A 14,629-nucleotide genomic window follows, 5' to 3' on the forward strand; every position below is an offset into this window, starting at 1 on the left:
TGGCACAGAGTGCTTAACAAGAACCATTATTATTGTTATTATTATTATTGATCCAAACAGCCTACCAGTTGCTCCAGCCCCAGGCCTGAACCACAGCAGAGGGAGGCTCATTCTGGGCACTGGAAGCCTTCCACTGCAGCCTTCCTGATGGTCCTGCTCTACTTCACCTCTAGCAGGGCCCCCTGCCTGTTGATTCATTGGGATTATTGGTCTCTAAAATGGGAAAACTCTTCCTTTTGGGTGCTTCTTCCCTCTCCTGATTTCCCCCAGCCACTGGCTTGGTTGTGGAGGATGGGCAGGAGGCAGGGGTTCTTGGGAAATTATGGATTCTCTTCTGGGTATCTAGGATCGTTCTTAAGACCCTTTCTGACCCCAGATCTTGGCAATAAATGAAGCTAGGCCTCAAGTGGATGCTGGAAGTAAGGCAGAAGTGGTCAGCCCACCTCCCACTGGCCCCAGATGTGCAGAGTGTGTAGGGCAGTACCATGGAATAGTTTGAGATGGAGCTCTATGGAAGAGCTGCCCACGGTAGTGTTTGGACGGACCATTGCAAGGCTTGGGGCGCCACCTGTTCTGCATTGAGGATGTAATTTAACTTTGAGCCTGGAGTTACCACAGAGGTTTTGGCTCCCATCCCAGTTCTACTGTTGTCTCAAGGCACATTCTTCTTTGTCTTTTTCTAGAACTTGTGTCCTTATTCCAGGATCAGGGGTGAGGGAGGTTTCACTACCCTTTCAGCTGGATTTTTAATTTCGCCTCCTAGCAAAAAACCAGATTTATTTATTCTTCCATTGATCTCTCAGACAGTGGGTGTGCTTTGAAAAGGGGGGAAAATGTTTTTGTGGGAACATTTCAGGGACTTGCAGACAAGTCCCATGTGATTCCTGCTATTCTCAGCCTTGTCATGGGTTAAAATTAGAAATGGGCTGACATTACATTCCTCTCTACCCCAGCCTGACTGAGGCTCTTAATTACCTTTAGCAGCACAGGCAAAATCCCATGCAATCTCCATTCTGGCTCTGCAGTCAATGAGTTCTGGAAAACAGTGACCCCATCTCTAGATATTGGTAAGTCGTTTAGCATTTTTCCACATCTCAACATACAAGTGCATCTGGGTACCATTTCTACACGTCCTTGCTTGCTGAGTTGTTGAAACCTAACTTGTCAAAGCTTTTTAAACTGAAGGGCCATTAACTTCACCATTCTCTTCTAGAATAAGGTTTTTAAGATGATCCAGAAGCATTTCTCTCAGGACTGAGTTATGTGTCTTGACTTTGAAATCTCAAAAAGCTCTACTAACCCTGCTCTGTCATTGTCAGGATCTTATAATGCCCCTGGTGGATTATTTTCAGCTATGATGATTATGCTACAAAGCCACAAGGTGCTGTACAAAGGTGAGTAACAATTTTAGACTGAGACTTGACTGCTTTGTATGGAGATTTCCTTTGAGTTCTGCTTATGATATGGAATGACAAGTATAGTTTTATGTGTAATGAAATTTTCAGGCAAAAGAATTGTGGCTTAAATGAATTCATTAAACTGTTGAAGAAAAATGGTCTTGATGTTTTAAATAGAACTGAGAATGAGACTTGTTCACGTCTTTTGTGGATGGACCCCTAGCGTGTGAAGAATATAAATATACAGTTATTGTAACACCCCAAGAAGGAAAAGTGAATTTCGCTAATTAAGAAGTGATGACCTCAAAAAGTATACTTGTTAGAAGCGCGATCTGGCAACACGCAAATATAAGTTAGCCTGGAGTTCTAACCATCTCCCAAGAGAGCCCTGATTTCCCACAGAAATCAATCAATCATATTTATTGTGTGCAAAGCACTTTATCAAGTGCTCGAGGGAGTGTAATATAAACAGCTGCAACCCTCCAACCTACAGCTGTACCCTCCCATAAGGAGTCAAAGTAGGGGAGATTCACTAAATCTCATGGATCAAAATCAAGTTTATTAGTGGGTCAAATACCTTATAAAATATTGTCAGACTAATTCCCACTTCTTTTTTTTAAGGCATTTGTTAAGCACTTATTATATAACAGGCACTTTACTTAGCACTGGGGTGGATACAAGATAGCTTGGTCACAGTCTGTGTACCATATGAGGCTCACAGTTTTAATCCCCATTTTACAGATGAGGTAACTGAGACCCAGAGAAGTGAGTTGACTTCCCCAACGTCACACATCAGACAAGTGGCAGAGCTGGTATTAGAACCTAGGCTCTCTGAGTCCCAGTTCTGTGTTCTATCCACTAGACCATGATGCTTCTCCTAGGGCTTAGTACAGTGCTCTGGACACAGTAACTCTTAATAAAAACTATAATAAATACTATTACTATTACTACTAAAAGCAGATGAAGTAGAGTAGTAGAGCTGATGGAGCACTGGAGCAAGATGGTTATCCTTCATATTCATCTACCCCCAACTTTATCATCGTTTGAACCCCATCCCTTTCCACTATTTTCATTTTTTAAATTCCCCATCTCCTCCTAATCCTCTCCTTTTCTCTTTTCCTTTGACATTTTACTCAAATTGCCACTCTTGGCTGCTCATCATCATCTTAAGTATTTATTGAGACCTACTATGTGCAGAGGACACTCAACCAGGCTCTTGGGGAACAGACAAAAGAAGGAAGATGCAATTCTTGCCTTTGAGGAACTATAGTGGAGGAGTAGACATAAATAGATGAATCTATCTCTGCATCAAACATTGGCTGTAAGGCACTCAAATCAGCTCTCTATCCCTCCTGTTTATCTCTATCCCTCCTGTTTACTCTCACTACAACCCATCACTCACACTTCACTCCTCTAACACTAACCTATTCACTGTGATTCAGTCTGATCTCTCACCATCCACATCTTCTTCACACATCCTTCCCCTGCCTGGAGCTCCCTCCCCTTCCCTCCTCTAGATCGAAAGACCCTTGTGGATAGGGAATGTGTCTTCCAACTCTGATAAATTGTACTGTCCCAAGCACTTAGTACAGTACTCTGCATGCAGTAAGCACTCATATATGATTGATTCAGAGCTGAGAGATCACCACTCACCTACTATTCAAAGTCCTTCTAAAATCTCATCTCCTCCAGAAACAAGCCTGTTGAACCTCTCATCTCCCTTCTCCCCATCAGATTTTCCCTCCCTTCTGCATCACTTATGAATTTACTCCCATAGACCCCAAGCACTTTGATATTCAGCCCAGCTTCACCTCTGAACACTTATGTATGTAGCTTTATTCTCTGATGCTCCGTCTACTTGTAATTTATTTTAGCATCTGTTTCCCCAACTAGATTGTAAACTCTCCTAGGTGAGGGATCATATTTTCCAACTCCATTGTACTCTCCCAAGCACTTAGTTCAGTGCTCTACACATAGCAAGTGTTCAATAAGACCGTTGATTGTTTTGGGTTTTTTTGAGTAAAATTAATAATTAAATAAGAAACAGGAAGATAGTGGCTAGTTGGATAGCTTTACTAGAAAGATAGTTTAATCAGGGACTGCTTCTGGGAGGTGATATCTTCTTAGGAGCACTTTGAAGGGGGGGAATATAAACTACTACTACTTTAGAGGTGATATTTGAAGCCATGAGATTAGATTAGTCCCCCCAAGGGAGTAAATGTAAGTGAGAAGAGAAGAGGACCCTGAAAAGAACCTTGAAGGGATACCCACATTTCAGGAATAGGAGACAGAGGAAGAGCCAGCAAAAAAGACTAAAAGGATCAGCCATAGATGTAAGATGAAAACTAGGAGAGAACTCTGTCAGAAAAACCAAAGAGATATACTATTTCCAGAAGAAAGAAAGGATCGAGAATTCAAGGAGGATAAGGTAAGAGTAGAGTCCATTAGATTTATTAATAATAATAATAACAATTGTGGTATTTAGGCACTTATTATGTGCCAGGCTCCGTACTAGGTGCTGGGGTAGATACAAAATAATCAGGTCCCAAATAGGGTTCATAGTCTAAGAAGGAGGGAGAACAGGAACTGAATCCCCATTTTTTGATGATGTAACTGAGGCACAGAGAGGTTAAATGACTTGCCTATGGTCACGCCACAGTAAGTAGCAAAGCCAGCATTGGAATCTAAGTCCTCTGACTCCCAAGCCTGTGCTCTTTCCACTAGGCCATGCTGCTTCTAGAGAGAAGGAGGTCAATAGTGATTTTTGGAGAGAGTGAGGGGAGAATCAGAAGAAAGAGTCAGTGAAGTGAAGGGGGTGGAAACAATTCAGTCCAATGGCAATCCAAGGAGGGAGTTAGCTGGAAGAGAGAAAGTGAGTCAGTGGGTGTATATTACCCTTTTAAAGAATTTGGACAGGAATGAGAAGAGGGAGGTAATGCAATAGCTGGATGGTACAATGGGATCCAGACTAGGGTTTTTTTGGGTTTTTTTTAGAATAGGAGAGTTGTGGACATATTTTAAGGCAGAGGGGAAGAAGCTACCAGAGAATGAGCAATTTAAGATGGCTGTCAAGGATGGAAGAAAACTGGGTGCAAGTGTTTTTGGATGATGGGATTGGAGGCACAAATGGAAGGGCAGATTTTTAAAAGCAGGTGGGCAATCTCTTGAAAGACAGTTGAGAAGGATGAGAGTGGATGTGGGATGGGAGGGAGGTGGGGAGGTGAAGGGGAGATTAGGGGCAGCTCTTGTCTGATGGTTTTGATTTTGTCCACAAAGTAGTTGGCAAGGTCATATCAGTCACACAAACACACCCCACATCTGGACTGCTCATCACAATGAAAAGACTCTTCCCCACTGTACAGTGTTTCCTCGAAATAGTAATAACTTATTTTCTCTCTTGCTGAAATTTAGATGGGAAATGTAATAACTGTTCTCAATTGGTCTAATTTGAATAGTATGTTGATTATTTATAGTTTTTGGACCAGCCATGTTATACCTTTTCCCATGTTCCAGAAAATCAAGCCAGGATGAATTTATTATTAACCTGTTCTAATACACCTATCAGGAGATGGTCTAAATCTGGAACAATAGATTTCCACTCAGGTCTTAAGCTTGTTTGTGGTTGGGGAACATATCTACCAAATCTATTGTATTGTACTCTCCCAAGTGCTTAGTACAGTGCTGTGCACAAAGTAGCACTCAGTAAGTATGATTGAGTTGACTTTTCCACAAATCTGGAGCGGGGGAAGAGTAACCAGTGGATAAAGTTGGATAGTGCAAACTACAACTGAGTCCCTGTGGTAAAGTTCCCCAGAAACTCATTTCTTCCATTAACTTCAAAATGGAAATAAAAAACAAAATGCTTATTTAAATGGGGGGAGAAGAGGGAATACATTTTTCATAAATTCACTGACCAGCTTACTTTTCTTTATTTTAGGTATCCCCAAGGTAAAAGGTTGAACTTACCAGGGAAAGACAGAAGCAACAGTTTTAAGTGGTAAGCAAAATAGAAAAGTGCAAGTTCTTATTTTTATAAATAAAATTGATTTAACAGATATATCCCTTCAATTCTGACATTCTGGTCAGAGCTTTCCATGGTTTAGCCTTTATCGGTCACATTTAAATTTTTTCCACTTGGTTAAAGTCCCCAGTGAGGTTCATCATATTTATTCTCTTCCCTCTTCTCCTGTAAACTAGCCGGGCATTGGGTCTTGTCTCCCTCAATTTGTCTCTGGGATTGTGTCTCATTTTCTGGCACGAGCCAGGAGTCTGATCACCTAAGAGGGAAGGCGGTGGGGCCACAAGGATCAGAAAGTGGGAAAGGGTTGAGGGAGGAAAGCGAAGAAAAAAGTGGAAAGCAGAAGAAAAAGCAAGCAGCTGCCTGGTTATGGTGGTAGGCTTTGTGATGCCACAGTCCAAGTGGCCAAGACAGTTCCTGAAGCACTCTGTGTCCCAAGCTTTGGTCCCCCCAGGCTGGTCCCAGCTTTCAGGGTAACCCCGACTTCTCCCTTGCCCTGCCCCCTCTAGTCTCTTCTTCTCTTCAAGCGGCTCCACCACTTACCTGCTATGTGACCTTGGACAAGTCACTTAACTAGTAGTCACTTAGAGTCTTCCCCAACACCCCCCCCCAGACTGTGAGCTAGTTGTGGACAGGGATTGTCAGTCTTTATTGCTGTACTGTACTTCACTAAGCACTTAATACAGTGCTCTGCACAAAATAAGCACTTAATGAATATGACTGAATGAATGAATAAATTAATTCCCTCATTTGCAAAAGGGGGATTCAATACCTGTTGCCCCTCCTACTTAGATTGTGAGCCCCATGTGGGACCTGATTATTTTGTATCTACCCTAGTGCTTAGCACAGTGCCTGACACATAAGTGCTTAACAAATATCATCAACATTATTATGATTATTACTATTATTCATGCAAAGAGCAGGAGGCAGGACAGAAACTGAAATTTCAGGACTGTCTCCTCTCAGTCAGTTAATTAACAGTGTTTACTGAGTACCAACTGTGTGTGGAACACTGTACTAAACAACTGGGAGAGTACACCAGAAGCAAAAGATAAGGCTTGTGCCTTGGGGACACACCTCAGTTAAGGACATCTGGTCACTTCAGTCTTGGGATCATCTCAGGTGGTGTGCCCTTGGGGGTAGACCTGCTTTAAAGCCAATGTATTCAAAACTAAAGAAATCCTAATCAGTTCCAACCTGTGCTTGGCTCAGTGGGATCGGCAGAACATTCGGACGAGTCAGTCTGGCTGTGTGTCTCACAGGCTTCCTCAGACCTGCTCAGGTGTGCTGGGAGATGGTAACCTTGGGTCGGGCTGTCAGTCCCTGAGGAAACCTGCCCATCGCCCTGCTGCCTGGAAGAGGCATGACTGAAACCGCCATTTGCTCTGGGGCTGTCAATGCCGTTAAGGAAGTTTGGGAAGTAAGAATACAGAAACAAGCGGAAGACTTGAAACGAGAAAAGGAATTTCGACAAAAGTATGTTATAATATTATTTAAAATAATGGGGAGTTGTTTGGTTGTTCACACTAAGGGTAATTCCAAGAGGTAATTGTTCTTTGATAATTGCTGAATAACTCCTATTGTCACCAAAAAAAAAAAGGAAAACTTACCCCTACCCTGAAATCAATTGTACAGTGCAAAGGACAGACATATTTATCCCTTTTGTGATTAGTGGTTATATTATGGGAAGCATAATTTACTGTGGAAAGCAGCAGGGCCTCGCAGATAAAGCCTGGGACTTGCCTTTAATGTGACCTTGGGCATGTCACTTCACTTCCCTGTGCCTCAGTTTTCTCAGGTACAAAATAGGGATTCAATGCCTGTTCTTCCTACTCCTTGACTGAGACACCCCAAGTGGGACAGGAACTGTATCTGGCCTGATTAACTTGTATCTACCCCAGCATTTAGTACAGTGCTCAACACAAAGTAAGTACTTAACAAATACCATAAAAAAATTATTCTTACCAATATTTGTCAAGCACCTAACTTCATTCATAGCAGTATTTTGGGGTGGTGGGATATTAAAAAAAAAAACCTGAAACATCTCAAACCATCAGGAGTTTGCAGCTAGTGTGGAAGAGACAAATACAGGAAAGCAGCAAATACCAGAAGTAACCCTTTTCCTTCTGCCATTCCCAGTCCCAAACTAGCAAAGCCTCCAACATTGTAGGTATTTACAGAGTCCATGCCTGCTACCTTCTTCATCTACCAGTCACTACGGTAGAGGACAGGACTTGTACAGAAGTTGGTGGATACACAACAGCTTGGAGTTCTTGGGATGGAATCTAACTTTTTTTTTAAGTTTTGTTTTCTGTATTCAAATGCCAAATAAACTAAAGCTAATAGAGATTCCATGGAGAAAGATAATTCCCCATCAAAAAACAATTTTTAAAAATCTCAGAATTTAGTATATTTAGTATGATAGAGTAGTTGGAGTCTATTGATAAAGTTTAGTGCCTCTATCGATTTCACCTGGGCCAAGGGCATGAACGGTCACTAACCTTGTCCCCAAGCTTTTTGGATGTCTTGTGGTAAAAACTCTGGTCAGGAAAGATGGAGAATCTAACAGCCTATTTCCTATCTGTGCACTATTGGCCCAGCTAATAGCCCTTTATTCATGGAGGGCCTGCAGGAAAAGGCCATGGCTGAGGAGAAAAGGGAAAGGAATAGGGACAGCCCCACCATAGATTTTTCATATCCTTTTCTTTTCATAGGCTAGCTTGGATATATACTGGGCTTTTATATTGTATTAATTTCTAGTACTAGTGTTCTCCCTGTGTTATTAGTGAGAGGTTATGTTAATCAAGAAAACCAGGGCCAGCTCTAGAGGCAGGTGAAGGGTGGGAAAACACCCTGGGAGTTTCAGTTAAGAGAGGGGTAAAGACAGCTGTATAGTTTTGGGAGCATCTCCCACCTGGGGCATTGATCTTCAATCAGATCCAGAGTTTTCCTCAGAGTGTAAAGGAGGATTTGCATCTGAGCGGAAAATAATAAGTACTGAAAGAAAAAAGAACAGAAAAACCTCAGTCAATAACAGATTCTACTGTCCCCCGACCTACTCTGGGATTTTGTCCCCACCATCAAGCCCTTTGGGCGGACAGAGGAGCAGAGAGTGACAAGGAGGAGGGGGTGAAGCGAGAGATATCCTGCTGGAGGCCAGGCCTCCAAAGGAGCTATTTGTTATTGAAACTCGGATCTCTGGTTTGATCTTTAGCCAGGATACCTGGACAAACGTCCCCTTGAGAGAACTTTCCTGAAAAGTCTTAGTGGACTATTTTCAGTCAGTCTTAAGGAGGTGTACAACCCCACCCTTACACTCTTACTCCAGCTGGATGTGTATGTAAAGAGGAGAAGGCCAAAACATCTGGCTACTGGTCTCTGAATTTGACTACAGTCAGATCTGAGGGAAGAATGGTATCAGGTTTGGAATAGGAGAGAGGGAGGTTGGAAGTCAAATATTTAATCCATAACCTCTACCCTTTCCTTATTATTATCATCATCACTATTACTATTACTATTACTATTACATCTCTTAATAATAAACTGTGAGATCCTCATGGGCAGGGAATATGTCTACCAACTCTGTATTTTGCTCTTCTATGTGCTTAGTCTAATGCTCTGCACTCAGTAAGTGCTCAATGAATACCATTAATTGATTGATTATTTGTCCTCATTAGAAACTCCATTTGTTTCAGTGGCCTTTGCTTCCCTCAGCTGTATAAAAGCTATATCTGTACTTCTCATGGGCTGCATTGGTTCTCTTTGGCAAGTGATTAGCTCAGGGCAGTAAGGGTAGTAGTATTTATTAAGTGCTTACTGTATGCAGAGCACTGAACTAATTGCTGGGCAGAGTCCTTTTAGAATAAATGAAAGCCTAATCTTCAGTGATGCCCCTGGCCAAAAGGCTGTCTCTGCCACTGATAGTGTGACTAGTGGCTAACATATTGATGTCCACAAACTCAAATGATTTCTTTATCTCCTAGGCTAGTACGAATATGGGAAGAAAGGGTAAGCTTAACCAAGCTAAAAGAGAAAGTCACCAGAGAAGGTGGAAGGGTAATTTTGAAGATCGAGAAAGAAGAATGGAAGGTAATCTCTTGAAGTTATGTTTAACTTTTTTCTGTGGAAATAGGATTTTCTCTAATATGTATAAAATCTGATTTTTAAAATTCTATGGAGGTGAGGGAGAAAAAGACCAATTTAACATTCTCTGAAAACGAGAGAGTCTGATCTGTATACGATCTAATCGTGCTTCTTTGGGGGGGAAAAAAATGCCAAAGTCCAAATTTTGAATCATAAAAGCGGTTTTGAGCACAGCCATGTTTGCAGTACAACCAAAGGGAAACTTGCAACAACTGTGGTTCTTCTGGTTATAATTTTCCAGATCTTTAGAGCTACCTATTTCTTTGAGTTCATGAATGCATAGATTTATTTATTTTTGTTGGGAGGTTAACACAGACAACTTCCTGATTGATAGCTGCTGCCTAACAGGGCTGGTGTCTCTTGCTTCCATCAATGAGGGAATCTTGTCAACCAACTCTATCATTTCGAACTTTCCCAAGCACTTAGTACAGTGCTCTGCAACCAGTAAGCACTTGATACCATTGATTGATTCATTGATCAATTGTTGTGAAGCTCCCCAAAAGGGCAGTGTGACTGGGGACAGGAAATGAAATGGGGCAAGAGTGGGATTGGAAAGGCCCAGAATGCTGTCAACCAAGTAGATGTACAGACATTGTGGTTCATTGCTCCTTTCGGCCTGATGTTCTCTTCCTAGTTTGGGGCTAAGTTCATTCATTCATTCATATTTAATGAGCGCTTACTGTGTGCAGAGCACTGGACTAACCACTTGGAATGTACAATTTGACAAAAGAGACAATCCCTACGCAATAATGGGCTCAAAATCTAAAAGGGGGAGACAGACAGCAAAACAAAACAAGTAGTCAGAATCATAGATAAATATACATCACTAATAAAATAGAGTAATAATATATAAAAATATACACAAGAGCTGTGGGGCAGGGAAGGGGGTAGAGCAGAAGGAGGGAATGGGGCAACGGGGAGGGGAGGAGGGACAGAGGGAAAGGGTGGGCTCAGTCTGGGAAAGCCTCCTGGAGGAGGTGAGCTCTCAGTAGAGCTTAGCTCAGTAGGGCTAAGTGTTGCACTTGCTAGCTGCAGGCATATTCAGGCCAAGAATGGGCTTTGCATGGAAAATTTCTTCGGAAAAATACACTTTCTCCGTGCAAATTCAGTTCCTATTTCTTTAAAAATATTTGCTTGCAACAGTTCTATTTGTCTAGGGAACTTTCATTCATTCATTCAATAGTATTTATTGAGCGCTTACTATGTGCAGAGCACTGTACTAAGCGCTTGGGATGAACAAGTCGGCAACAGATACAGACAGTCCCTGCCATTTGACGGGCTTACAGTCTAATCGGGGGAGACGGACAGACAAGAACAATGGCAATAAACAGCGTCAAGGGGAAGAACATCTCGTTAAAACAATGGCAACTAAATAGAATCAAGGCGATGTACAATTCATTAACAAAATAAATAGGGTAACGAAAATATATACAGTTGAGCGGACGAGTACAGTGCTGTGGGGATGGGAAGGGAGAGGGGGAGGAGCAGAGGGAAAAGGGGAAAATGAGGCTTTAGCTGCGGAGAGGTAAAGGGGGGATGGCAGAGGGAGTAGAGGGGGAAGAGGAGCTCAGTCTGGGAACGCCTCTTGGAGGAGGTGATTTTTAAGTAGGGTTTTGAAGAGGGAAAGAGAATCAGTTTGAACTTGCAGTTCTTCAACCAATTCAACCAATTGCAGCCCCATTTCCTTCCTACTGTTCCCCTTACAAGAAAAATTTAAGGTAACATCTTTTCCCTGCAAATTCAAATTCCCATGAAATCAAAACCACGAGAGATTAGAAGGGAGAAGTAAAATATTTTGCATTTTTCCTTTGGTCCCCAGCTTACAAGCCAGGGTTATTTTCACACACATAGATATTGAGGAAAAATCCTATATCATATTTGCCCAGAAAACTTCATTATAATGAAATTTGGCATTACAACTGGAGGACATTTTACTCTTTCCACCTTCCATCCACCAGAAGCCAGGATCAGGTTGACTCATGTGCTGTCCTGTGTGTCCCATTCTGGTGGTCCAGCAGGTTGAAGAGCATTAGAAAGGATGGAGGAGTGAAGGAATAGTTAGAAATGGTAACATTGGGGGTTAAGAGTTCTTTGGTACAGGCTCCAAGAAGATGGTGAATAATAATAATGTTGGTATTTATTAAGCGCTTACTATGTGCAGAGCACTGTTCTAAACACTGGGGTAGATACAGGGTAATCAGGTTGTACCACGTGAGGCTCACAGTCTTAATCCCCATTTTAAAGATGAGGTAACTGAGGCACAGAGAAGTTAAGTGACTTGCCCAAAATCACACAGCTGCCAAGGGGCAGAGCCAGGGTTCAAACCCATGACTATGACTCCCAAGCCCGTGCTCTTTCCACTGAGCTATGCTGCTTCTGAGTCAGAGTTTATGCTAATTCTAGCACCAGTGGACAGCTGGTAATCAGAAGAATTGTGTTAAAATGAGTTTTAAGGTGTTCCTTACAAGAATTCACCTGCATACAACCAACTGTTAATTATTCAAGGACCAATTATCTAGTATGAGCAGGGCTGCTGAGTGAGGGGACTGATGCAAGGCCCAAGTGTAGGGAGAGGGCAGGGGAAAGAACTGCCATGGAGGGCAGTGGGGGTAGTATGGGGGCAGTCTTGGGACAATAGTTAACAAATTAGAAAGCTCAGCCCAAGAGAGAGGCTGCACCTGGATTCCTGCACCTGGGTACCAAGAGTCCTTTCTCGATTTAAGCCCTCTTTTCCCTGACTCTCTCTTCTGTATCATCAATGCACTTGGATCTGTACCCTTTTAAAACTTGATACCCCACCCTCAGCCCCATAGCACTTATGTGCATATCTGGAATTCACTTATATTAATGTGTCTCCCCCTCTAGACTGTAAGCTCCTTGTGGGCAGGGAACATACCTACCAGTTCTGTTTTGCTGAACTCTCCTGAGAACTTAGAGTGCCCTGCACACAGTAAGCATTCAGTAAAGACCACTGATTGATTAACAGGGAACTTGGGCTGCTCCACACAGTGGCTCCAAAGCAAAATAGGGTTTCCCTCTGAGGAATGCCCTAGGTTCAGGGATTGGACGGGAGTTTCATAGGAATCATTACAAGGCACTGCTTATGCACAGCGTAACATATAATGTCCTACTGAACCTTATGGAGACAGAGTTGGGACAGGGTGGCAATTCACTTTTCCCTGCACTGCTGAGAGGGAGCAAATGTCAGATTTGAGGATGATCTAAGTTCTTTTTGTTCTTTTCTTCTTTCTTCCTGCTTCTCATCTTTTGATGTTTTCCATTTGTTAGCACCTCTCCCTGGTGGCAGAGAGAGGTAATTTAAGTCCATATTTATAGAAATTCTGATCAAAGATTTATTAAACAGATAAGCGGCTATGATTAAAATGAACGGAATTACTTATGAATTATTTGTTTCGGTTACCCATGGCCTCCTTGAACCTCATCAGCATATATAATCAAGAGGTCATTTTTGATCGAACTTTCACCCTATAACTTTGTTCCTCTACACTTCCGGTCATATAGTATTTTCTTGGGGTTTTTTTCTCCTATGCTTGGGATTTACTGTTGGGATAATTAAATGATTTATTAGACCTGATGTAGTTAACACATTCATGACAGGAAACAATTTAATTGTAGTGGTTTGAAAAACAAAATAAAAAGTCCCTCCCAGTATCATACTGGTTTTCGGGCTATTACCACTAAAACATTCCACTTCTGTCAGCTCATAACTGCGATGTGATTCTTTTCCATTCGGGCTTTAGACCCTCCCTTCATCTTTATTGAGTCTGAGCAATCTACAGGAATGGCAGCTTCACAGGACTGGTTTGCTGAAAATTCCTGAATACATTGGAAGATTCCAGAGCCTCATAGTATTGGATTTATCCCGGAATGCAATTTCAGAGATACCGCGAGGAATTGGTAAGATATTCAAGCTCCTTAAATAAATAAGGGAAACACTTCTTCAGCTGTTAAAAAAGGGTGAGTTTTTCTTGCCTAGAATAAAGGTGTCATCTGACTGCAACCCTAAATAGCTAGGCAGGGCATCTAATTTGGTTAAGGGCTAAAAATGACCATATGCTTTATAGGCATTGCTGTTTGCCAAAAAAAGATTATTTTGTAAAAAAAAGCAGTTGTCTCTGCAATAAGACCCTGACACATATGTGGAGTGAGTGGGGTGTGTGTGTGTATATGTGTAAATGGAGATGGAAAAAGAGGAGAAATTGGACTAGGACAATAGATTGGGGAAATTGTCGCAGAAATTCAGAAACGTAAAGAAAAGGGAAGCTCTCCTAGAATGAGAGGGGGGATATGGAAAATAGTACTTGTCCCTAGCACTAAGCTAACTGGTCCCACAATCAATCTAACTGTAGTTCAGGGGAAAAAAAAACTTCAGTATTTCAAAACAAAAATATCCTAAAAGGCTGATAAGAATGTTAAGTCTCCGCCTGCTGTGTGTCTACAAATGCTGTCCTGGTTTAGAATTACATCTAAGTCCTTAGGTGTTATGTAGTTGAAACATTTGGGATCTGAGCCTGGTGGCAGTATTGGTGGTGAGGACCTGAGTTGACACTGCAAAAACTGGGGGACTGAGTTATCACTTAATGACCCTTGAGATTCAAAGCAAACAGACTATTCTGTTTAACAGACCCTGGAAGCAACCATGTATTGTCTCTGCAGGACTGTTGACCAAACTCCAAGAGCTGATCCTTAGCTATAACAAAATCAAGACCGTCCCCAAAGAGTTGAGCAACTGTGTCAGCTTGGAGAAACTGGAGCTGGCTGTGAACCGAGATATCTGCGAACTTCCACAGGAGGTGAGAAGAGCATAGCTTTTCACCGTTACTCTCTCTGGCCATTTCTGATGTATTCCTCCAATGCAGTTTCATTTCTTCAGAAGAATCATGAAAATGAAGTTTTCACTAAAAAATGAAGTTTTTACTATTCCTTTTCACACCACTTTGGATGGAATCTCACTTTCTTGTATAATTAAGGGAAAATACCTGCTATTTCTAAAGAAAATGTATTTTTTTAATTAGAGAAGGGCCAGAGGTATCCCTGGAAGATGGATACC

General features: G+C 41.9%; 1 protein-coding gene across 1 annotated transcript in view; it reads left to right on the forward strand.

The window, feature by feature from the left end:
- The first annotated feature begins 963 nt into the window (after positions 1 to 963).
- The window catches only part of LRRC39 (leucine rich repeat containing 39), a 32,795-nt gene continuing 19,129 nt past the window's right edge, over positions 964 to 14,629 (forward strand). Inside the window, exons 1-7 of the mRNA XM_029062670.2 lie at positions 964 to 1,067; positions 1,320 to 1,394; positions 5,335 to 5,394; positions 6,678 to 6,891; positions 9,399 to 9,504; positions 13,320 to 13,476; positions 14,236 to 14,372. Coding sequence (XP_028918503.1) covers positions 6,779 to 6,891; positions 9,399 to 9,504; positions 13,320 to 13,476; positions 14,236 to 14,372 — 513 coding nt within the window. The 5' untranslated portion in view covers positions 964 to 1,067; positions 1,320 to 1,394; positions 5,335 to 5,394; positions 6,678 to 6,778. The remainder of the gene's footprint in view (positions 1,068 to 1,319; positions 1,395 to 5,334; positions 5,395 to 6,677; positions 6,892 to 9,398; positions 9,505 to 13,319; positions 13,477 to 14,235; positions 14,373 to 14,629) is intronic.

This window comes from Ornithorhynchus anatinus, chromosome 4, assembly GCF_004115215.2.
Source record: "Ornithorhynchus anatinus isolate Pmale09 chromosome 4, mOrnAna1.pri.v4, whole genome shotgun sequence".
In the NCBI taxonomy this organism is placed as follows: Eukaryota; Metazoa; Chordata; class Mammalia; order Monotremata; family Ornithorhynchidae; genus Ornithorhynchus; species Ornithorhynchus anatinus.